Source organism: Cibotium barometz, chromosome 1, assembly GCF_041138505.1.
Source record: "Cibotium barometz isolate CiBa-2024 chromosome 1, ASM4113850v1, whole genome shotgun sequence".
NCBI lineage: Eukaryota > Viridiplantae > Streptophyta > Polypodiopsida > Cyatheales > Cibotiaceae > Cibotium > Cibotium barometz.
The window spans coordinates 23,057,281-23,083,696 of record NC_141046.1 but is presented as its reverse complement, the minus strand read 5'-3'; the positions used below and the strand labels follow the sequence as shown (position 1 = coordinate 23,083,696).

Here is a 26,416-nt window from a genome sequence, read left to right as displayed (position 1 = left end):
TTAGGCAAGGGAAGATTCTAGGCCACATTATGTCTAGGAATGGTATATCCACGGATGCGGAAAAGATAGCTGTTATTGTTGAGCTACCTAGACCTTATAATGCAAAAGGGGTACAAGTTTTCATGGGTCATTGCGGCTACTATCGTAGATTTATCTACATGTACGCTGAAATAGCACGGCCATTGTACGCACTCCTTGTTGTACTTGAATGGACAGAGGATTGTGAAGAAGCCTTTGAAAAACTGAAGAAAGCATTAGTGGCGGCACCTATTCTCAGGTCGCCGGATTGGGATAATTTATTCCACGTACATATAGATGCTTTGGCTTTTGCAATTGGCTGTATTTTAGCTCAACCAGGCGAGAACAAAATGGACTTTCTAGTCTCATATGCTAGCCGCCAGTTGAATAGTGCTGAAAAGAATTACACAACCACGGAAAGAGAAGGCTTAGCTATGATCTATGCTGTGAAGAAGTTTCGGCATTACCTTTTGGCCAACAAATTTACATTCTTTGTAGATCATCAAGCTTTGCTTTACCTATGAACAAGCCATGTGCAACCGGAAGGATTATACGCTGGTTTGTTATTCTACTTGAATTTGAATTTGAAGTAGCGGTAAAGAAGGAAAAAATGCATGAGCGGGCTGATCATCTTTCCAGGATAACTTCAGGAGAAGCACCCATTAGTATAGATGATGATATTCCTGACGCTACTCTATTCTTGGTTGAGACAGCACCAAGATGGGTAGAACCCATCATTCAAGTTTTAACAACAGGATTTGTTAACTCCATTAGTCCCACCAATGAAAAAATAATGACCTTAGAGCATTGTGCTCCTTATAAGCTTCTTTCTAGACGATTGTATAAATTAGGAAAAGATGGAATACTTCGTCTATGCCCTGACCCTGATCAATATGATGAGATTATCTCATATGTCCACGTGAGCTTAGGAGCCAGACATGTCTCTGGGAAGGATACGGTTAAAAGAGTTTTGTGGGAAGGATATTGGTGGCCAACACTTCATGCTGATACAGAAGAGTACGTACGGAATTGTAAAATTTGTCAACAAAGGAAACCCATTCCTCATGTGACTCTATTTTATATTTCAACAACACCCAATTGGAGTTCGTACATTGTGAAGTGTTTGACGCAGGGTCATACGGACGATAAGATGCCTAGGCATAGAAAGAGAGCCATAGAGGTAGAAGCAGCGAGTTTTCAGATTATTGAAGGCCAGCTATATAAAAGGGGCAAAGATGGAAACCTACGGACTTGTGTTTGTGAGAGTGACTACCTTAGCGTATTGACTCATGCACATTCAGGAGTTGGGGGTGGACATTTCTGTGGAGAAACAACTGCCAAACTTATACTATGGTCAGGACTATGGTGGCCTACGCTTTTTCATGATGCAACAGAGTATGTCAAACGATGTGATCAATGTCAAAGAGCCAAACCTCCTACCAAGTATGAGGACATGCCATTGGTGAGACCAATTACGGGGGTTAGAGCTTTTGCCAAATGGGGAATTGATTTTGTGGGACCGATTAAACCACCAGCACGCCATACACATGCTGAGTATATCATTGTAGCCATAGATTATCTTACGAAGTGGGTAGAAGCAAAAGCCACAGTAAAAAACGATGCTAGGACCACTGCAAAGTTTTTATACGAACATGTGTTTACATGCTACGGTTTACCTATTGAGATTGTGAGTGACCAAGGTGTGCATTTTATCAATGAAGTCATTACATTTCTTTTGGAAGACTTTATGGTCATCCATAAGAGGTCAGCGCCTTATCACCCGCAAGCAAATGGTCAAGCTGAGAGCACAAACAAGACTCTTTGCACTGCGCTTACAAAGATTGTTGAGGGACATAGAACAGATTGGGAACTAAAACTTCACTCAGTTCTATGAGCTTACCGAATTGCTTACAAAACGTCCATAGGCACGACACCTTTCAATCTAGTTTTTGGATTGGACGCTATCCTTCCGATAGAATTTATTGTACCCACACTTCGAGTTGCAAAACAACTTGAGTGGATGGATCATGAATTCTCTACACGGATAGATGAATTGGAGAGGCTAGATGAAGACAGGCTATTGGCAAGTCATTGGCATGTTTGCTGAAAAACGATGCTAAAAGCGTTGGCATGATACGCATGTGAAGAAAGGTCGCTTCAGGAGTGGTGATCTAGTGTTGCTTTACACATTGAAGAAACAAAAACGCAAGCTGAAAATACAAGGACTTGGTCCATTTGTGATCAACGAGCTTAGTGCGAGAGCTTAGTGCGAGTGGTGCAGTAAGGTTGGAAACCTTAGATGGAGAGCCAATGACTAACTTCATCAATGGTAGCCGCTTGAAGCGCTATGAAGAACCTCTAAGAGATGATATGCTGATACGCATACATGCTAGTCAGACACGTAAAAAAGCTCAAGCTTTGTTACAAAGTCAAGCAAAAGAAGAAGCTAAGGCTAGAGTAGCACTAGCACGAGAGCACCGCAAGCATCATGGCCATCCACTTGAATGATGATGAAGACTTTGTAGATCCCTTTCATATTGATGTAAGGATCCCTACTCAAAGAGCAATCTTTGCAGCATCTGCACTTATAGATTTGGGAGCCGACTGCAATGTTTTGTCTTATGAAGCGTGGACATCATTAGGCCAACCTTTGCTCACCAATGCATCATTGAACTTCCAGAGTTTCTCTGGTGATGAAACCCCAGCTCTAGGCAAGTGCTGTATTAATATGTCCATTCAGGATCAATCTATGCACGTGACTTTTTATGTTGCTAACAAGAGCCAACCAGTGGTGGATGTTGTTCTAGGAAGATCATGGATTAGAACCACCAGATGCGGTATGGACTGGAACTCACGACAATACACCTTGTTGGTAAATTCTACTCACCTTACAGGATCAAGTGCTTCGGCACTCCCATCTTTTCAAAAGGTGGAAACCATCACTACTGTGATAGAGATAACCTCCAAAGATCCAATGATTTGGGTGAATAATGACAATGACAATACTCAAGGATGGCATGTGCCAACATCTCTCTTATATGCACAAGGCTACGGAAGGGGGGAAGCACTTAGAATTCAAATCTGGTTACCTAAAGCAGCTTGCAAGCCAAGACCCAATGCTGCCAAGGAACATCCAAGGAATACAAAGCTAAAGAGGAGGTTCACCAAAACCAATAGTTCCACCTCCAACAAGACCACTCAACAACGGTGGATCCCAAAGAAGGTTCTGCAAGCACAAGGCTACTACGAGGATGCTACTACCTTATGGCCACCAAAAAAGAATGCAGGGACTACTGCAGCAAAACATAATTATGTTCCTGAATCTACTAAAAAACAAAAGCAGTCAATACCACCTCACTTACAAAAACCAAATCAATACTGGAAACCACGCCTTACCAAGCCTGAAAGAGTCCAGGTGGAAACACAAGTTGACGCGTCAATCGGACATCATTAGAAGGTCTCGAACAGGAAGGGATACTCCAAACTGACATGGGAAGAAAAAGGCAAGTGGGTACCTTTACTCACTTCTATCTCAGAGGCAACACATCAGAAGGAGGATATTGCAACTGAATCAAGTTCAGAGTCTATTCCTCAAAACACAAGCAATGTCAAAGTTTGTCTTACAAAGCCGACAACTTTCAATCAGGCTCCTACACAAGTAGACTCCCTGACTATCAAGGAAAGAGCGTTCTTCCTACAACTCCAACTATTTGGAATGTCGTCGGTATTCTACTCTTTCCCTAATCAAATTACATTACCAGCCACCATAAGTCTACAGGCATAGGTGTTAGAGTTGGGCACTCTGGAGACCCAAGAAAATTTGGAAAGCCCAATGAGATGGCAAGAACACTGCTGCCATATGGTTGCCAAAACTCAGAAGTGTTCAAACATCTCCATTCACACCTCCTCCTATTTGTCCCAATGCATTTCCTATGCCTATCGCTATAAAATCTCACCTCCGACTAAACTTCAATCTCTTGCACGTACTCTGAAAGGGGTACCAAAAAGAGTCCAACAAAAAGGAACCTGTGCCATACGTCAACACCCCACAAACAATTTGCATAATGTTACATCCAAAAGCAAACTCATTCTTGAAAGAGCTATCATGCTACAAAAGCTACTTTTTGGCAATTCATCTATCGAATCTATTAGCTCTATTTCCGTCATGCCTGTACATACTAGCATTCTTCGTTCAACTTGCATTAAATAAAAAAAATCTGAACACTTATGTGTTGTGTAGAATAACCAAATGGAGACTTGGCTGGACACATGCAGTCCATCTTTGGACCTAGATAGCACTCACCCTGACCATCAAGGAGGCTACAGCATTGCACCTTTTCAGACGCACTCCCGATATTTTTATGCCCCAGTGGGTGAGGATTGCTGTGGAAGACAATTTGTGGAGTTATACTACCAGCAACATCATCCGTTTCCACACTGCCGCGACTGTGCTCGTATGGTATTGGGAAATGCTTCCCATATATGTTGGCAGTGTCGCACATACTTCCGTCCCTATGGCACCGGTATGATGTGATAAGAAAACGTGGTGCTCATGATAGATCAAGTGTGTGGAGGAGAGGGACTCATGAAATACAAGAATAATATCTTGCTTATTAAGTTGCTTATGTATACAACTAGGCTTTGCTCTCATGCAAAATGCCTCATGGCCTCACCTTTAAATAGGTGAACAAGTGGACCTCAAGTCCATTCACACTCACACCCTTCTCTCACCCTTCTACATAAATCTTGCTTATTAAGTTGCTTATGTATACAACTAGGCTTTGCTCTCATGCAAAATGCCTCATTGCCTCACCTTTAAATAGGTGAACAAGTGGACCTCAAGTCCATTCACACTCACACCCTTCTCTCACCCTTCTACATAACCTTAGTCTCTTAATACCCCCCCTCAATACCAACTATGGAAGGATGGAATAGGTGGTATTGGACATAAGATGCCTTTATAACATTAGGCGTACAAGGCTTGAATATAGGTGTGGTTATCTAGGATTTACAAAAGTGTTCATAGAGCCTTAGAGGCTATTACATTGATGCCATCTAAGTCTTTATTTGTTTGTCGATGAAGATGTACACCTCAATGATGGTGCACCCCACTCTTTGTGTTTGCTTGGCTTCTTGTAGATGACATGGTTGAGACATACATGCCATTGCTTCCACCATATGCTTTCCACCTTGACCATTCTCACACAATGATCATAAGCAGGCTGCCACCATTGCTTAAGTGGTTTGCTTATAGATGTTATTATAACATGCTTGATGCTTCCTTGAATACCATATCTCCTCCATGGGTAATGAGGTAGATTTAAATGGGAAAGGGAAAGGGAGGGTCTTACCACTTGCCTTATGCATTGGTCAAGGGCAGTGTCTACTCCACAATTACAATAGCTTTTATGCATGTTAGTTACAAGATACCCATTAGGGTTTGAAGATTCAAGCTTAGTGAAAGTGAGTAAATTGTTGAGGTAAATACTCAAAAAAATAAGGTTTATCATCTTTGGCTCAAGAAGGAGAGGGCATGGCTCATAATGTTGCCAATGTCTCTTACAAAAGTAATGCCAAAAGATGCTTAAAATCATGACAACTAATAAGGTAGAGCATTTAGGGATTCTATGCTTAACCTTACGACTCATCTTATACGATGGAAAATCAGAATATGCAGCGGAATGAAGTGCCTTGGGCTTGGGAAACGAGAGCATACGGCTTATGGCTTGCCTATGCCTCTTACAAACAAGGGCCTCAAGGGTAACACACATAAACATTGAAGATGAGCACTTATGTACATGTGCCCAACTTTAAGAACACTCAAAAATCTGAGTTTTATGATGAAAAACCAGAATTCTTCCACCTCTTTAGCTTATGAGATGAAAACAATTGGTTCATGATTGCACCATTTCTTTGGAAGAAGCGGTTTGTCGATGAAGACTTGAATGTGGCACTTATGGTGTGTGCCCGGCCTCCATGTTGATGAAGAAGAGCCTCCGTAATGTAGATGACCTTCTCCTTTGATGATTAAGACCACCTTAGTGTTTAACAACACTTTAGTTGATGATTAATATCACCATTAGTGTGTATAAAACATAATTAGTGCTAAAAAGCACATTTTTAGTATAAAATAACACTTATTTTGGTGATTAACTCACCATTAGTGTTTAATAACACTATGAGTGTTTAAAAACACTTTAAGATAACCTCCCTTTGCTGGATTAACAGAGTGATTAGTGTTAAATAACACAATTAGTGCTTAGAAGCACACTTTAATCACTTTGAAAGCTTAAAACTTGATGTCGGTGTTGAAGCTTGACGGGTATGAGGTTTATGGCTACCTCATGTAGATGGAAAACACTTCAAAATCAAGATTAGGACCAGAAATACTAATGCACTCTCACACTTGAGTGATTAGTGGAAGGGAGAGATGATTAGAGAGAGCAAAAACCCAAAAACAAGCTTTAATGGAAAGCTTGAATGATGAGAAAAAATGGCGCCTGGTCTTTTGCTTCCAGCCGGCGCTACAGTGGGCAGTTGAAGCTCAACTTTGAGCTGTAGGTAGGAGAGACCTTGGGCTTCAAAAGCCCTAAGGCACTTCAGTCAGAAAACGCCTATACACGGCGTATTGCTGTACGGCCAGGGCTGCAGCAGCAGAAAGGCATCGCCGGCGGACTGCAGACGTAATGACGCGATGGAGCGTGAAGCATTCACACAATTGACTGTACGACCAGCTGCGCCTGAGCCTCCTCTACATCTTTCATGAAGAAATCGGGGAGAGATGAGCCCTCTACAAGCTTGTGGAAGGCCTCCAATGGCTGTAGGTTGAGCTCCACACAAGAAAGATGAGGAAAAAAGTGGATATTTGTGACCTAATCTACACCACAAATGGTTCAAATCACCTAGGCTCTGATACCATGATAAGAAAACGTGGTGCTCATGATAGATCAAGTGTGTGGAGGAGAGGGACTCATGAAATACAAGAATAATATCTTGCTTATTAAGTTGCTTATGTATACAACTAGGCTTTCCTCTCATGCAAAATGCCTCATGGCCTCACCTTTAAATAGGTGAACAAGTGGACCTCAAGTCCATTCACACTCACACCCTTCTCTCACCCTTCTACATAACCTTAGTCTCTTAATATGATGCAGCAGATCATGGGGGTCACACCTCAACGACATAATCTCTGGGTAATTATGGTGCCGCAACGTGGACCCAACCAACAAAGACTCCCGGAAGAGGAAAGAGCTCAAACATGGTGCGAAGACACCCTTCGTTTGCTAACCCCTCCCATTTTGCAGGTTCTTCTTTCCCATGAATCTACATGTCAGTTTTGGCTCAATGTGAGTGAGTCTTTAGAACGGTTTCAAAACCGTATAGGTGCTTCTTTAGCCTTCCTACTGTGCCCATACCATATGTTAGTGAAGATGCACTTCTTCCCTTGCCATCTTCTCCATGGGTAGGATTACGTTCTGGGTTATCTTTACATCCTGAAGCTATTGATGTCCACCCACCTGAGAATGCAGACATACATCCACCCCCAGTGCAAGACTAGCACTTGTACTCTCTTAATAAGAACTAGAAGCCAGGGCACTTTTTCCCATTGGGTTTTTCCCCTCGGCCAAATCCGGTGTTTAGCACCAATGTTTTTTATTTTTTATCTTTTTAATTTTCTTTCTCTTTAGTTTGTTTTGTCAAAATAAAACAGATACAAGCACCAAACTACATCTTCCACTTCAGTACCGCAACTGACAGTCATACAATCAAGTGCAAACAATTCTTCACCAACCAGTGCTTTAACAGAAATAGGTGAACTCATGCCAATCTCTAATGTTTTCTGTATTTTTCTTGTTGCTTGATTGTTTATAAATTTCACTTTACTAAGCATGGCAATATGCATCTCCTTTGGTCTAGAGTAGGGATAGCATTTTAGTGGCTTTAGACTTGATAGTGTAAGTTTGACCGTAATTGTTTTTACCCGTTTAAGCAATACAAAGTAATTAGTGTTTTGTGCTAAAGGTAGAGTTCCAGACCTAGGACAAAGGGACTAAATTAATCATAGGACCATCAGTGGATATCTTGCCCTTACTAGGACATTGCTTAGGGACAATCTAATAAACATTCCATAACAAAAATTGGCATGACAAAAATAAAAGAAAAGTGTATATGTTTGTGGCCTATTGCCTTGTTATTCATGGTAGGCGAGGGAGGTCTATACCTTTCCCAGACCAATGCCTTGTGTAGCAACACACAAAAAACTTCACTAATGCAACAAGTGTGGTGGGTACCAAAAACGCTACTGCAGGTCAACACTGCCATCTGGCTTTCGTTTCAACTTCAAAACCCACTTACATCCAATGGTTTTTTTACCAATAGGCAAATCACACAAAGACCATGTACCATTCTTCATTATAGCATCATATTCACTTTGCATTGCAGCCAACCAATTTTCTGACTTTTGTGCCTCATCAAATGAAAGAGGTTCTTCCTCTTCACACATACTATAGACACAGCCAAAACATAACAATCTAATGCATAAGAGGCATGCTGAAAACCTGAACGAGTACGACTAGACATAGGTGCATCAATTTTACTATCACGCAAGGTTTGCACCAACCATTTAGGCATACCTCTAGCCTGCTCATTTTCAGCCCTATCTTCATAAATTACATCTTATAAATATACATCAGAAATAGGCTGATCTATGATGTCGTTTGAAATCTGCATAGGCTGAATATTTGTCTCATTAGGACTTACATTTGAATTCCCACCTGTAAACACAGGCAACAACGTATCAAATACATCCCGTGAGCTCACACTTGTCTCTTTGGTACATGATAACAAAGGTTGCACAGCATCTTCCACAAAAACATCTCCTCGACTAATCAAGATACGCTTTGACTGTGGATGATACAATCTCTAACCCTTTCTCTCAGCACTGTGACCAACAAAAATGCATTTGATAGCCTTATCATCCAATTTTCTACGTTGTTGCATAGGCACTAAAGCATACAAAGACACGCAAGTGACCAATAGAAGGTTTCCTGCCATGCCAGGCTTCGTATGGAGTAACAGACTGCAAGGCCTTAGTGGGACACCTGTTGAGTACATACGCAGCACACATGACAGCCTCAAGCCAAAACGCATGTGGCAAAGCTTGGCTCTTAACCATACATCGTGCCATCTCCATAATTGACCTGTTTTTCCTCTCAGCAACACCATTTTGCTGAGGGGTATACGGCATTGTACATTGGTGTTTTATCCCACGACTAGCCAGAAATGCATCAAACTCTTTAGACATGTACTCCCCCACCTCGATCAGAACGGAGGGTGCCCACATTACAATTAGATACATTTTCAACCACCATAAGCAAAAACTGTTTGAAGCACAAAAACACTTCGGACTTTGCCTTCAGTGGATATACCCATGCATGCCTTGAGTAATCATCAATGAAAGTCACGAAGTACAAGTGTTTACCAAATGACGGAGTTTGCATAGGCCCACATACATCACTATGTACAAGTTGCAATTTACGATTGGCCCGCACAGAACCATCCTTTGGAAACGTAGAACGCTGCATTTTGCCCAAAATACAACCTTCACAAACATGTTTCAATGGTGCCTCAAGAGGGGGCAATGAAGCAACCATATCAAATTTCTGCAAACGCAGCAAACTAGCAAAGTTTAGATGACCAAAATGAGCATGCCATAGTTTTGCATCTGAAACTACCTTTTTATCAGAAACTGCATTTGCTGAATCTTCCACACACTTGTCATAAGAATTGAGCCTATACAGCCCACGAAGCAAGGTGCCAGATACAATAATTATCACCAGATGTCAAATCATGAATGGTACATCTATCATCCACAAATTTGACTACAACTCCAAGTCTAGCAAGCGCAGAGACAGACAATAGATTCTTTTTTATCCCTGGCACATACAAAGCATCTGAAAGTGTGAAAGCGCTACCATTTGCAGCAGTAAGCATAATTTTACCAATGCCCTTCACTGGGTAAGAAGCATTATTGGCACATGTGATAGTATTCCCATTAGGGATAGCCTCAAGACAAGTGAACATATCACGATGCGAGGTAATGTGCTTTGTAGCGCCACTGTCAAAATACCATACATCAGAGTCAACAGAAACTGCCAAATATGCATCATGTACAGATGGGTCATACTCGCAATATACGCTAAACGCCCATTCTATATCCTGCACAACATTTGCAGAATCTGCATTTGTAGAAGCATCCGCTATTGTGGCTGCATTTGACTCTTTCTTCTTTGCCTCTTTTGCCTTTAGCTTAGGGCAACTCTTAATGACATGATCAGTTGCCTTACAATAGTTGCACCTGATCTTTTTCTTGCCTTTATCAAGAGCCTTCTCAAACCTATTGTTGCTATCTGTGGAAGGAGAAGAAGTTATAGACCTGCTAATAGGAGAAGAAACAGTGGAAGGGACTGCCTTACCACTTCTTCTCTGCTAGTTCTTTGCTGGGTAGCAACAAATGCCTGATCAACTGCATGTTGCCTAGCCCTGTTTTGCCTGGACTGCGCTTCTTGCAAGAGCTTGTTGACTAAAGTATCATACTTGACAACATCAGGTCTGTCCTCAGTAATAATAAGTCTCCATGTGGAAGCAAAAATCTGATATGACTCAGGTAAAGCATCAAGAACAGTCTGCACAAGAGAATGATCAAGAATAATCTCACCTGCAGAAATCAATTATTCCTTAAGATCTTTAATCTCAGCAAGAAAAACATTCATGTCATCATCTTCTTGCATAATCTTTGATTCTAGCTCTTTACGCAGGTAAGAGATTTTTGCCTCATTATTACGACCTGCGAACCTGGACGTACATCCATACCCTGCACAATGTTCCACACTCCTTTTGCAACCAAAACATGCTGCATCATGTATGCCCAAAGTGGGTAGTTGCTGTCTCCGTCCAGTTTGTCATCAGTAGACAACATGCAAAATACATCATTATTGTTATCAGCCATGGCCACTGACTGAAATTAATGCAAAAGCTACCTGTAATGAAGCAAAGACTGAACAAAAAACAACCCATGCTATGTAGCACGGTCCACAATAGAATACGTATGCCTATTTTACAGAAAACTGCACTGTCGAAATTTCTGCACAAAATGACAAAAACACCTGTGCAAAACTTGCAATGCAAAAACGAAGCCCGAAACGACCTCAGATGCAATTTCTGAGAATGCAAAGCCATACGGGCTTATTTGCAGAGTATAGGGACTTGCAAGCGCTCGTGAAAGCTCACCTCAATCGGAGAACATGAGTCGGAGGGTGCTGGCGGCGTAGCCCTGGGAGCCGATGCCTGCTCTGATACCAATTGTTGGAATTAGGGTTGCAGGAAAGCACACAAAGCTTGGAGAAGAAGAAGCAAGAATGCACACAACACAAAGTGTATTAGATTGTGTCAATGTACAAAGATAAGTTAGCCCTAGAATGATGGGCATATATACAAGCCGGGGGAAAAAACCTCCTAAAGAGGAAAAAAGTGCCCCGGCGGTCCTAAGTGTGTTCACACACATCACTGCCTATATATATATGGCAATATGTGTAAACTTAATCTTTTTATTTAGAACCCATTGAATATTGCAAGCTTGTGTATGGCGCTTTTTAGACCACTCTGATTAAACACCTTTCTACTCAATGTATAGCTTGGTATTGACTCATATTAAGAATATTAGACCTCTCTCTCTCTCTCTCTCTCTCTCTCTCTCTCTCTCTCTCAGACACGCACACACACACACACACACATACACACACAAAAGGAAGATATGTAGTTCATAATGCTGAATGACCCTAATGTGTATAACTATTAGTAGTGTGTCATTTTCATAGAGAATAAATTTTTAAAATACTTATATATGATATAGGGCCTCATGAAGTCCTTGAAAAAATGGAATGGGAATTATTTTATAGGATGGAAATATATGGCTCCTCCTTGTGATGGCCAACATGTCACCATTTACTTGGAAACCTACATCTTGAGACTCATTCCCTAATCCATGACACGTTATAGCTTCCTTGGGTCTGTTAAACACAAACTTGAAACTATCAAGTCCCAAAATGAGTACACCACCATGATTGAATTTGAAATTGTCAATTTTCAAAATGAATACACCACCATGATTGAGGTGTTTAAAAAAATATCATTGTGTAGATTTTTCAAGGGTAGATTAAATAACATTAATACAATTCTTTTAAAGATGAGTAATTATTAGATAGACATTCATTTATTGAAATATATGTCTCTTAGAGAGTTTTCATATTTCTACATAAGCCCATTTCTCTACTCTGGCAAAAACTATTCTGCCGGCATTCTTGTCTTTTTAAAATGATAATTTAAGCATTTTTATATGGTTAAAATGAAGGAAGGCAAGCAACATGTAAACAATCAAAATACATTAACAACTAGATAACCAATGTTGCAATTCCAAAAGTACCTACAAGAAAAGGTTAGAAAGAATAGTGTTAGTGGTATATCTAAGAATTTATTCATAAAGAACAAATAGAAGCATGACAAAATGACATTTAAAAAAAATAAAAAAGGCCAATGTAGATATAGGCCAACCAAAAAAGTCAAAACCTAACATAAATACTCTTGAACTAGAAATAGGTTTTTGAAAACTTTTCTTTCTTGAGTCTTTAAATCATATACCTTAGAACAAAAAGTTCTTATAGTGAAATTGAGACAAAAAGCAATGAATAATTTTGAAAATGAAAGAAAATGAGAAACACACTTTACCACTAAGAAGGAGGTCATTATCTCATGGGTTGTCAACAATAGATTTGGTTAAAATATAATAAACACATCACTAGAGTTGAGGAAAACATCCTCTTGGCAGCACAATACTAATCCTATATGTAAAGAATAGAATGATGTGACAAGGAAATTCCATAGTGTAAAATTGGCAGTTAGTAAACATGTGCACATGCCCATGTGTGTTTGCATGCATGAAAAGTATGTACACACACATATATATGCATATATACACATAAAAATGCACATGTGTACACCTCGAGGGGTGTACAACCAGAAAACCCTAGGTATCATGTGCGTTCAAGAGGTATTTAAAAAACCCCTTAACTAAAATTTTCTCCCCAATAAAACAACCCCTCTTTACTTATGAACTAACGGATTTTTTTCTAAAGTTGAATAAAAAACCCCTCCTGGTAATGTAATCCTGTTAAATTTTCTCAATGTATCTAATTAAAAAACCCCTCCTGCTGAACTCACGTGGTACACTAACATTTTTTGAGGTGAACCCCCCGAGGTGTACACACACACACACACACACACACACACACACACAAAAGGAACATCTTTCACAAACTCATATACTTGCACAAGATTTGGATATTATATCTCATTATGTATATGAGATAGAGGCATCTAATAATGAAATTTAGTTTTTCTTCAATGATAGGTTCCACTTTTTCAAACGATTCATTTTCAATTATGCATTATATATGACAAGGTGCCATTGTTGTATTTAGTCAAATTGTAAACGTGCACAATGACTTGGATCTTAAGTAAACATTTAGGCTTATTGTTGTATTCAGACAAATTCTAAACGTGCACAATGACTTGGACCTTAAGTAAAAGTTTATGCTTATTTTAAACTATATCAAGAATGGATTTAATAACAAAGGTGGATCCTTTATGCTTTCAAATCAAATGTCAACCTTTAAAATTTCTATTAGGTTCTTGTTGTATGCCATGGTAGTGGTAAAGTGTGTTGTGAGGCGGTATGAAATAAATTTAGGGAAAGGAAGAACCTTAGTAAAAAGGAAAATTTGTACAATGGTTCTAATTTTTTTAATGTGTGTCTTATCAAGGTGGGTGTGAAACCTTTAAGGCTTAAAAAGTGGGCTTGAAACCTTAAAAATGCTTAAAATGTCAACCTCTAAAATTTCAATTAGGTTCTTGTTGTATGCCACGGTAGTGGTAAAGTGTGTTGTGAGGCGGTATGAAATAAATTTAGGGAAAGGAAGAACCTTAGTAAAAAGAAAATTTGTACAATGGTTCTAATTTTTTTAATGTGTGTCTTATCAAGGTGGGTGTGAAACCTTTAAGGCTTAAAAAGTTAAAAAGGCTTAAAAGTGGTCCTCTTTAAGTTCAATATTGAGCCACTTTTCTTACCTACATTATGAATTTTAGTAATATCTAGTGAGGGTTATGAGTACTTTTCTAAAGCAAAAGTTTAATGCTCGATGGAAATAAACTTTTGTTGATTTTGAAAGGAGGGGAAGATATATTATGTGGAATAGGAAAATAGTTCACCATTATACCACATGTGAGACATGGGGCGTGAGTTAATGGGAAGATATATTATGTGGAATAGGAAAATAGTTCACCATTATACCACATGTGAGACATGGGGCGTGAGTTAATGGTTGATGTCACCTTTAAGCCATTAATAGTGCTAAGTCCACCCTTTATTTCTTAAATGTCACACACACACACACACACACACACACACACATAGCAAAATTAGGTCCCCAATAAGAGCAGAGGGGAATTGAGACTTAGGCTATAGCTCAGCCATAGTGCCCATGTTCCCAAAGTGGAGGTACTCAATGTGGGCAAGATGCCAAGAGAGAGAGAGAAAAAAAAGAAGGGAGGGGGAGCTTGGGGGTGTATTTCAAATGTGACTAAATCTTTGATATAATGAGTTAGGGCCTTTACACATCGAAGTATTCCTCGCCCGCCATGGTGTTTGTGTAGGGGCGTTATGCCATGTGGCAGGATGACATTTGATCCTCCTTTTAAGGGGAATGGACAAACTTGGGCAGGCAAGGCCCCATGCAAAAAGTGAAGGATACGACAAGACTTGAACTCTGGATCTTTAACCACAAGGCCAAGTTGTTTGTTTGTATTCCCCTTCTCGGGCACTTGTATGTGTAAAGAGTAGCGCCCGCCATGAGGCATAAATAGGGCTCTCTGGCGGGCGGGCGGTGTGTAACCAGCCTTAGTGTGGAGTCAAGGCGATGTAAAGGGCGTACAAAGGCATACTTAATGAAGCAAGGCAAAGTACAGTACAGAGAGCCTGTATGGGTGATGGTAAAATACAAAGTGCAAGGCAAAGTACACGGATCGCCTTCATGCGTGATGGTATAATGGAGGGTGGCCATGGCCATTCTCATCATGTGAGAGTCGTATATGAGTGTGAGAGCGCACCGTGCACGTTCACTGAGCCAATTTCGCCGACAAGATGATCTGTGAGTGGGTAAATGAGCTGGAACGCACTGCAACCTTCACAATAATTAGCTATTACCGCGACACGTCCATCAATGCATGCATGCGTGCACAACCCATGCCTCTGGGGTAGCTATTGCGTTATATCACCTCGCAGTTAGCCATATCCAAGTTAAATCCGACCGTATTAATCGAGCTTAATCTACAGGACCATAGCAGACTGTTCAGGAAATGCTGCAGGGTTCCATTATAAACTCTGCCATTTGGAGAAAAATTAGCGAGATTTACAGCAGGATTCAGATCACGCGTTAATTTTGGGTAGTATAGGCATTACTGCGGCGAGTAATTAATGACAAAAACTCTGCAACAACCACGACGAATCAAAATCGCAGAGATAGAACTGTCCCTTGAGGGAGCTTAGGTGAAGCATATACATATATATTCTTAAAGGTGGTTATACAAAGATCAGACGATCGCCTAATGTATTTTAAAGGAGAAACCATAGCTTCATGCATGTATGCCTGCAATACTTGAACTGCATTAATGCATCAAACAAGCTCCCACCTGTGACTATTGTAGAGCTTTTCCAGACTCATCAAAGGGTGCCAAATTGTTTGGCTAGCTCCCACCATGCACCATGCCAAAGCACTTGTCTTTGATCCATCTAAAGCTTTTCCTCATGGACGATTTTACCTTGCCTTCAAAGGAGATGGCCTTGTAGCTTGCTAGCCGGCTCTTACGCTTCACCTCTGGATCCAAACGCAAGCTCCAAGAAGCACCAGGCTTGGCTCCATAGTAAGGATAATAGTGTTCTTGTTGGGTGCCTTCCTCTTCTTCTATTCTGTGATTGGGGGTGTCAAATGGGTACTTGTTTGTGGGAAAATTGCTTGCATTAGGAGGGCGCCCAAGGTCTGAATAACTCCTGCATGCAATTGAAGCTGGGTTGGGAACCCCATCCAAGGAGCTAAAGCTTGAGGAGGTCCCAATTGGGGGCTGCCTAAAGCTCCCAGAGTGTTGAAGCTGGTCACCCATAGATACAAGCCTTTGCAAAGCAAGAATCAAGGGGGGGGAAAAAGGCTCTTTTAATAAGTGTTGGGAAACTTTTGCAACAATGGGTAGTTGAAGAGCTTTTTCTTTTAATAGTGGGTCCTTATGAAGACGCCTCCCTTTACTCAAAGTTGCCTTGCTAAAGTTTTAAACCACTTGAAAAGTTGCTAACACGCACACTTTGACTATGGCCTTCTTTACACCAACTTGATGTTGAAGGGTGTTATTCCCAATTTCTCTCCCCCATACATACATCCCCCAAGGCTTGGACTTGGAGGTTCTCCCTTGCATGATGCATGGATGCACCTCTCCCAATATGTAAAGCAGCACATGCCCTAGACTTTGGAAATACAATCCCGAGAGACTTTTCCATCCAAACTTCTCGCGTTGAAACTTCAAGCCCAACTCTCTTATACGCTTACCAAAAAGTTATCTTTTCATTATCATGATTATTGTGCACCTAGAGGTGTTTCGAAATCCCATGTAGTTTTGAGAAGCCCTCATATCACTTGTATATTTGGCTTACATTGTCTAAAGTACTCAATCCCTTGTATGCATTTCATCATATTATAGTGTATATGCATTTCATTACATATTGCATACCTTTGTTTTATATTTACCTCGCACAAATGATTTTGGTAATGAAGTTACTCCCACCCTTTGAGAAAGTTTCTCACCAGTAGTCATGGTAGAAAATAGCTAAATTATGTTATATCCACCATGTCAAGGACTAGTAAATTTAATTAAATACCTTTAGTACTTGCAAGAGTCCACCAATATCTTGTTGAAGGGTAATAAACACATCTTGCATTCATGTTAAAGATTTTAAAAGTTGGGCCCTTGGGGGGGCTCACTTAAAAATATGTAAATCTAATACGTGCAATCATTAGAAAGGGTTTTTGACCAAGATTTTGAGAAAAATTTACGGAAATCTACTTACTTAAGGGGGTTTTAAATGGCATTTTGAAAAAAAAAACCCGTAAGTTTTATTTAGAACAAGGGGTAATTTTATTAAGTTGAAATTCACAGAAAAGGGTATTTTTAATACCCTTTGAATGCATGTTGTATGTAGGCCTTCCTGAAAGTACACCTCTTGAGGTTTGTCCTAATTAAATGAAATGTAAGAAGATGAGATGGCTAACTATTTCAATAATAATTAAAAAAATCTTAAAAGTGGTACCATGAGTACCCATGACCCAAGAAGATCCCAAGTTATAAGGTGCTAAAGGCACCCTAGGAACGCACTCACGCACCGGGTAGGCACATTAGGCCTTCCCGGGTGCCGGCGAGGTTCCGTGGGTGCCGAGTGCCCCGGGGGTTGCCCTCCCCGCCTTGACAGGTGATCAGGTCGAAAACAATGACGGGACCAAAAACGATGGAAAAACGACCGACGGGTGGACCGGCAACCGTGCCGTGCCGACCGGTCGAGACGCGGCCGACGGGCCGGCAGATCATGGATGGAAGGCAAGACCCGAAACGCAGCTAAATTGAGTAATTGAAAATTGCATGTAAAAGAATGAACAATAGTCCATAAATGTGGGATGCCTAGCCATGTGGAGTGGGCACACTATCGTGAAATCTGTGATAAAGTTAATCATAATACACAAAAAATATCAATTGAGGGGGAAGTCACTAGTTCTCAACATTGTCGCAAGGAAGGAACCTGAGGGAGGCTAGAATTACCAAACAGTCAAGTTTACAACATTAATTATAGAAGTAATAAAATTGGGTGTAGCCATTTTTAATGAGGTGCTCAATATGGGTCCATAACTTATGTGTTACTTAATGGAATTTGACAAACTTGGTCCCTAACTAGTCTACATTTAAATATGGTCCATACATTACACATGTAACTTAATGGAATTTAACAAACTTGGTCTCTAGACTAATCTACACATTCTAAGCTTTAATTTGAGATTAAAGATTTTTCCATGCTATTTCATCATTGAACTACTGAACTATTACAAATGAAAAATTTCTAGTGAATCGTGTACCTTAAACATGTACCTTAAATTGAGTAACATATTGAAATTTGTTCAAAATCATCAAAATTTTAATTTTTTTGCACATATATAGTCAATTGTCCATTAGAAAGTGTTACTTAATGGCCCTCTCATAAAACAAAGGAGAGAAGCAACTGACAACATTTTCTTTGGTCTAGGGGGCATGTAATGTTGTCCATTAGAAAGTGTTACTTAATGGCCCTCTCATAAAACAAAGGAGAGAAGCAACTGACAACATTTTCTTAAACATGTACCTTAAATTGAGTAACATATTGAAATTTGTTCAAAATCATCAAAATTTTAAATTTTTTGCACATATATAGTCAATTGTCCATTAGAAAGTGTTACTTAATGGCCCTCTCATAAAACAAAGGAGAGAAGCAACTGACAACATTTTCTTTGGTCTAGGGGGCATGTAATGTTGTACTACATTTGCTCAAACACATTTGGGCGTATGCTCCATAACTTTCTCTAGTTTTATTAAAAGTTAGAACCAATTGATTAACATTGCTCTAGAATCATGGATCTATTGTGCAATGGTCTTGGAATAATGATCTTTGGTGATTTTCATAGCTTGGTTCATAATAAAATGGATGTAATTGAAAATATTCAATTGATATATATGAAACGATCTTTTAACATTATTTATCATATTGCAAGTCTTCTTTTTCCATGCCCTTGTTGAAAATAAGGCCCACCAAAATGTAAGAGATCTTGATGCATTTCTCAAAGCATAGCATCAAAGCTAATAGCGTGCCAAATTGCCAATATAATTTTTTATGGTTCATTTGCATTTCCTAGTACGATGACTTCAAAAAATTCATGCATTTTGACACATTACATCCTCAAGACTTAGTGTGTTCATGATTCTAAAAACCCCCCTCGCTATGCCTAATAATTTCAAAGATCTCCCTTTCTTTGTGGTGTCTAAACCCTCCTTGCTCCTAAGGTCTTCTTCCAGGAGTGAGTTGATTTCTTGGTTAGTGTTAAAAAAATCCTTAAAGCATCAAAAGAAGGGGAGTTTTTTACCTTTGCCAAATTTTCCTTTAATATATCAATCAATTTTGTAAGTAAAATCTTCAAAATATAAAGTGGAAAAATCTAATCAAGGTACAAGGATGAAGAGGGAAGATGATGCTACAGTATCCGAATGGCAATAGAAGACACAATTACAATGTTTGTGGAGAGAGAAAGAAAGCAAGGACATATGCCTCATAATAGAGCAATGGCTGTAGACCTTAGAGGTGATAGATGCATGCATTCAAGCATTGCCTTCATAGCAAAGAATAAGATTTGTGTTATCAAAGCAAAGAACAAGATCCATGGTGTCAAGACTTATGGGAGCATACTATAGGTCATTCACATGCATACAAGTCTCGTGTTCTTAAAAGGTTTCGGGCATCATGTTATTTATTGGGTATCACCTCTACCATTTTCATGAGAGCTCTATTTCTTGGGTATCACCTTTACCATTGTCATGAGAGATCTATTTCTTGGGTATCAGCTCTACCACTATCATGAGAGCTCTATTTCTCAAGTATCACCTCTACCATTATCATGAGAGATCCTTGCACAAGAGACTATAAGTTATAACTTGATAAATGAAAGGGATGCATAGCTTAAATATCAGCTAGCTATAATAATAGAAACATTAGCTATGGTGTTCTCTTTTGAAACATTAGCTTAAATACCAACTAGCTATAATAATAGAAACATTAGCTATGGTGTTCTCCTTTGAAACAAGTATAAGACATCTTTGTTGTAATACATTAAAAATTTTATCCAGTAAAAGAACCAACACCTCTCTATCAACAGAAGAAATGGATCACAAACCAAGAATCCAGCCAAGAAGCCTCTGTGTATCAATAATACACCATAGAACACCATGCCATAGATGGTTAAGAAGCCTATATGCATCAACACAATGCCATGGAAGGATAAGAAGCCTATGTGCATCAACAAAATGTCACGCAAGGAAAAGAAGACTATGGGCATCAACCACAAACCAAGAAGCCAACGGGATAAAGTTGCACAATGCGGCAATGATACCATGATAAAGTTACATAATGCGGAAGCAAAACATAGGAGAGAGGGCCCTAGAGGTAGAGAGAAAGATACATCAGACAATGAACATCTTTATTATTTAGCAAGAGGCTTTACAATGGCAATACTAGCCAGTAAATGGGTATAGAACAAGTGTCTGTGAATTGGAATGTTGGATAATAATTGAGTGGAGAAGAGGTCCTTATATAGGGAGGCAAGGAACTAGTCGATTACCATTAAGGAGCTCATGGTTTGGCCCCATGTAGTTGGCCGACAACACTAAATTGCTGAGATGTCAAGCTCAACTAGAGCTAACACTCACAACGTGCTTGGGTGAAGTGTTCCACATTTACATCACTGGCACATTTGGTAGTTGATATACGATGGGTCTTTGCTAGTGAGATTCTATAGGTGGACTACACCTACATAGTCCACCGTCGAGTTATGGCATACTTATCTTGCTAGCTCACTTGCTTAGCGTGTTCACATTATGGATCGCTTGTACATAGTACTCTAATACTTATGTTGGTTTTCACTTATCTTTTGTAGACCTCTTTTGAGTAGAGAGAAGAAGAAGATTTCATCCTTCCATATTTATGTGTGTGTTATCCATTATTGTGTGAGTGTCCGATGCATTGGAGCATCCCATGCATGCCTAGTGCACTGGTAGCATCAGCATGCATCAAGAGCTCCCAGTACATGCTAGATCTCTCCCAATGCATGTTGGTAGCATGCAGAGCTCTTGATGCATGCTACCAACATGCATTGGGAGCGATCTAGCATGTACTGGGAGCTCTTGATGCATGCCGATGCTACCAGTGTATCGGAGCATCTCTAATGCATGCCCTCTGCTTATGCCAATAACTACCGACATGCACTGGGATCTCTCGATATATGTCGGATGCTGGTGCTGCATGTGGGTAGCTACCGATGCTACACATTGTGGCTAGCTACCAGTGCATTGTAGCATCCAATGCAGCAAGTGGTACCTATGCATCCAATGCATGATACTAAGTGCTACTAGTGCTATCAATGCACCAGGATCTCTCGATGCCAATGCTATATCAGTGCATCGGAGCATCCAATGCACTGGGTGCTACTGGTGCATATCGATAGCTACTAGAGCATCCACGATAGCTAGCGGCATGCATCTGTAGCCCCCACATGCAATGTAGCATCCAATATGGATTGAGAGATCTCTAGCATTTCAATGGCTACTGGCATGCATCAAGAGCTCTGGGGATGCATGTCAGATGCTACCAGTGCATCAGAGCATCCAATACATGACGGGTGCTACCGATGCATCGAAGCATCCAATGCATGCCAAGTGTTACCGAAGCATCCAATGCATGATTCCCAATGCTATCGATGCTCTCGATGCACCGAGAGCTCTCAATGTATGCCGGTGCTACCGGTGCATGGGAGCATCCAATGCATGGACATCGAGGTGCTATTGGTAGTAGCTATCAAAGCATCCAATGCATGCCGGGTAGCTATCGGTAGCATCCAATGCATGTCGGGTAGCTATCGGTAGCTATTGGTAGCAGCCAATGCATGCTGGGTAGCCCAGTAGCACCCGACATGCATTGGAAGCTCCTAGTGCATGCCGATAGCCGGGAGCTCTCAGTGCACATGCTAGTAGCTACCGTTATACACTAGGATCTCCCACTACATACCAGTTCCCAATGCATGCTAGTAGCTATGGGAGCTCCCAATGCATGTTGGGTGTGGATGCTCTAGTAGCTACCAGCATGCATTGAGAGGTCCTAGTGCATGTCGGTAGTAGTTACCAACATGTAAGGTCCCCAGCTTCCTAGATAGGGGGAAACCTTTAAGATAGTCTACTAAGTCTAACTTAGGGTAGTTTCCTACTCGTCTCGACACCTTGACCATGTAAGATACAAGGATACGACTAGTAGGTATGACCTAGTTCTATCTCGCAGGAAGGCGTAGTCTTTTTAAAGGATTTCTAAAATCAAACCACTCATAGAGTGATCGACTTTAACTCGGGAAACCTCTATTCTTGACTTCTAGAAACAACGCTTTTTTCCTTATCTATGCAAGGCACATCCGCTGACCTAGTCCTCTAGAGTAGGATTGCCCATGGATTTATTTATCTAACGTAGCACTTTAATTAATTTATTGAAAAGTTACCCGACTAATCGAGTCCACCCATCCATAGGATGTTGCCGTCAGGACATCCCATCCTCCCACTTTCCACCCAACTCATGCGTCAACTTATTTTCTAATTAATCCTACCACACTGTTTGACATAAATAAACAAGTTCCTTAATTAAAAGCCTTACACATGGTTCATTTAAATAGTCTTTATCAATGATACACAATATTTACAAACAAAGTATTTAAAAAAATTAGATACAGTGTTCAAAATTATTCATAGCCGAATCCAGGCGCTTTACTTTATTCTGCCAATGATCTAGAATTCAGCCTTCCAGCCTCTATAGACTGGGCAAATCCCTACGGGACCATAACCTCATCGTCGGCAGCAGCTGGGGGCGAGGACTCAAGCTGGCCTGTTTCCCTCTCAGGCTCCATTGTTTGATCCTCCCACTCCTCAGAGGGATGTCTACGTGCTATAGGGAGGGCTTATTCACTGCACTAGCCTAGGCTCGCAGAACTAGGCAACATCATAATATTCACCTCCATTGGTAAAATTTTATTCTCCCAATGGTATGAGGGATACCTTGGGTTGACTCTGGGCCTTGCTAACATCACCGCCTGGCTACACAAGCACGAAAACGGGGTCAGCGTCGAGGCGGGGAGAAGATATACATGTACTTCTTAACTCAATCAAGATAACACTTTACAAACTGAATTCTAGAATATGACAGGTTTCATCACTTTCCTTGAGAAAACAACAATTTCACCAAAAATTTTGGTATAAAGAAAATAAGCATCTCTTTCTTAATGTCTTAAAAGTTAACATTAAAGATTAATAAATAAATAAAAATGTTCTTTTAAACGATTACCAAGCTAACTTGGTCATTACTTCTTTGTGGGGCTCCCAAGGAAATAGATGGGGCAGCATCTGGAGAAACCTCTCTAGACTCATTGATGTGCGCATCTCTCGGGGCGATATTTTGGCGGTTTCATGAAGGAGCCATTCTACCCACCTTCTTGTAGTCTGACGTCACAAATCCAACGCTTCAGTTGGATCTCAATTTGGAGCTTTTTTGCTCAAGTTATGAGCAAAAAACCCCTAGGTGTGAATCACCTCTAAGAGGCTAAAAGCCCTCACTAAAGTCACCGCCGCTAATGGGTTGGGGGGGGTTAGAAAAGGTGTCCTTAAACTGGATTTGAAGGGAGAAGGCTACAGCTAGAGGGAGAGGAGGGGGAGTCCTCCCTTAAGCGGTCTATTCACATGGGGGAGGGGGGGAGAAGCTAAGTGTTGAGGGTTAACTCAGCACCAAATAATCTTTACATTAATTCTTCCTGTCATTTCAAGTATTATGTCTTCTGCACAATCTGAACATTTATAGCACTTCATTCATTGGTAATTCCTAAGCATACATTGATATCTTTTTCAATTAAAGGCAAACATGTCGGACATAACACCATAGTAAAAACAGTAAAAAACTCCTCCCAAGATAACAGATGTTTTTTCCAATAGCTACACACATTTCTATATCTGCGCACGGCATTCAAAGCTTAACCGCCTTCCCCATGAAGATCCCAAGAGACATAACATGACACGACTCTTCAACTCATGACTCCTGACATCTCCGGTAAAGGTTTAAGACCTAATAATACTTAATACTATCCTGTAAAATCCTAGGCACCTGGCGATCACGGTGGACAAAAATTTTCCCAAAATTTTACTAGTCTGAACTCACTTTAACATGTCCACCTGATCTTTCAGGTCCTGCTCTTAACAAACTCAGATCTTCCCTCTGTATCTTTAGCAAGATCCTTCCTAGTATCTTTGTCTGATTCCTTTTCCAGTAACTAATCTTGCATATCAGCAATCTCCTGAACCACCTCAGCCAACATTTCTGCATGTGGATCAGAAACAAGGCCTCTGGTTTGGAGTGGTACTGTGTCACCATCAGTAATCTTCAAGCTTTCCAGATCATCTTGTTCTTAAACAACTTTGTTCAAACGTGCAAAACCAGAAACAAATTTAAAGGATCTTTGGCTTTCTATTGACAGCCCTTCATCAAGCTCCTTGTACTCTTTGATGGAATCTAAGGGATTCTACCAAGTGGTCTGACATGGCAACTCCACCTGAAGAGGTTCTATATTAAAAGGAGAATTAATTAATTAAAATTTTAGGTTTTGCTTCTGTAAGGTTGCTATCTGGGCCTTGAGCATTTCAATTTCTGCAGTATGCTCTCTATCTGCAAAAGCTTCCCATGGCCTGGTTAGCACCTTGTGAATTCTGTCTTTTATGCCTGTCCAAATAAAATTTCATGTATTCATCAGCTTTGATTTCATAACTGCCAAATCTACATTGCTCATGAACACACCATTAATGTCCTCTTCCTCATCTTCAACCATAGATTTTAGCTGATCTTGTACATTCTTCAGTCCTGTGAGCTGATGAATCAGAACTTTATTACTAGTCTACAACTCTATATTTTGTTTTGCCAGTTCCTCTAATTCAGTGCTATATGACACCTTGATTTCTGTAAGTCAATCTGTAAGGATCATCTCTGTTTGTACTCTGGCTGTAGCTTTTTCTTGCCATTTTCTCAGGTCTTCTTCCAGCTTTTTCTGATCCTGCAAATGGGACTGCTCCTGAACATGCAGTTGAGCTTCTAACTCTGTAACCCTGTCATTCTTAACATCCTTCTCTACCAACTGTCTTTCCAAGCTGAGCACTTTTCCTTCTAGCTCCCTATTTTTCTTTTTATTTGCTCTTAATTACATCTGTTGTTGGATTAAAAAGTCATCCATCAATTTCCAAACCTTCTTAGCTTCTGCTAGAGAGATCTCTTGTGCCACACTTGCATGTTATGTTTCTTGCTTTTCAAGTTTCCCTAAAATCTCAGGAAGTCCCTTCTTAATATCTTTCCCTTTGCTCATCTTCAACTTAAAACCCTTCTTTTGATTAAAGCTTGGAGATCCACTGATATCTTTCTCTACAGAACTCTGAACTAAGGGAGTCACAAACAGAGGATCAGTAAGGGCCTTGTGACTTCTGGGAGCCCTGTTTGACTCCTCAATTGAATACCATGCCCTTTGCAAATCCCTTGACAATTCTTTTGTATTCACCACTATATCTAGCTTCAGTGTTTTGCTTCTGATTTGTGGGGGTTCATCATCTAACATCTTTGAAGTTCTTTTAATGCTCCTAACATATGGCCTGATTTTTGAGATGAAGTTTCCCCCATACATATACTCCAAATTCTTCATGGTCTGGAAAATAGCTGCTAGCATGGGACCTAACCTAGATGCCTTGTCCACCTTCCTTTTATCCTTTTCCTTGATTTCAAACATAATCTTTTGGACTATATGGGCCCAACCCACAGTCTTTCCCCTCTCTGCAGTGTGCAGATAAGCAAAGTCCTTGTCTGACATATATTCCCACTTTATCAATAACAACACATTTTCTAAAAACCATTCCATTTGCATCCTTCTTTCTGGGTCTCTTGCCTTCTTGACAACATAGTATTTCCTTGATGTTTCAAGCGTACCAAATTCTTTTTCCAAACCTTTCAGGAATGCCTTGTCAAACCTCAGCTCCCCCTCCATGGATAGCTTAAATACATAGGAAACTAATCCTACTGACAGAAATACATTGGGTGAGACAAAACCATCACTGTTTTGCAAAAATTTAAACTGCTGCTTAGCCTACTCATTTCCCATCCACTGATCCCAGGGCAATAATGCAAAATCCAACAGGTCGACAACCTGTAACCATGCTTTGTGTTTGGATTGAGTCAGATCTAATGTTACCTTTGAGTTGATGAAAGTTGCTGATGTATCAAGCTTGTTGGAGATCTCTTCGACGACAACGTCATCATCTTCAAAAATTGCATAAGAACTATCTTCTCTTGCTGGTGTGCCTCTGCTATGAGGGTTGCGCCTTACAAGGCCCTTTTTCT

At 40.3% G+C, this 26,416-nt stretch overlaps 1 protein-coding gene across 1 annotated transcript; it reads right to left on the bottom strand.

Annotated features, from left to right (window-relative positions):
• Positions 1-15,555: 15,555 nt before the first annotated feature.
• LOC147641750 (uncharacterized) lies at positions 15,556-16,374 on the bottom strand. Its single transcript, XM_086817707.1, has one exon. It carries the CDS (start codon positions 16,285-16,287, stop codon positions 15,874-15,876), a length of 414 nt encoding a protein of 137 aa, XP_086673833.1. The 5' UTR covers positions 16,288-16,374; the 3' UTR covers positions 15,556-15,873.
• Between the last annotated feature and the right edge of the window lie 10,042 nt (positions 16,375-26,416).

Bases quoted from the DNA above. Each gene is read 5' to 3' on its own strand.
- LOC147641750 (XM_086817707.1), bottom strand. From the start codon at position 16,287: ATGGGTGACCAGCTTCAACACTCTGGGAGCTTTAGGCAGCCCCCAATT.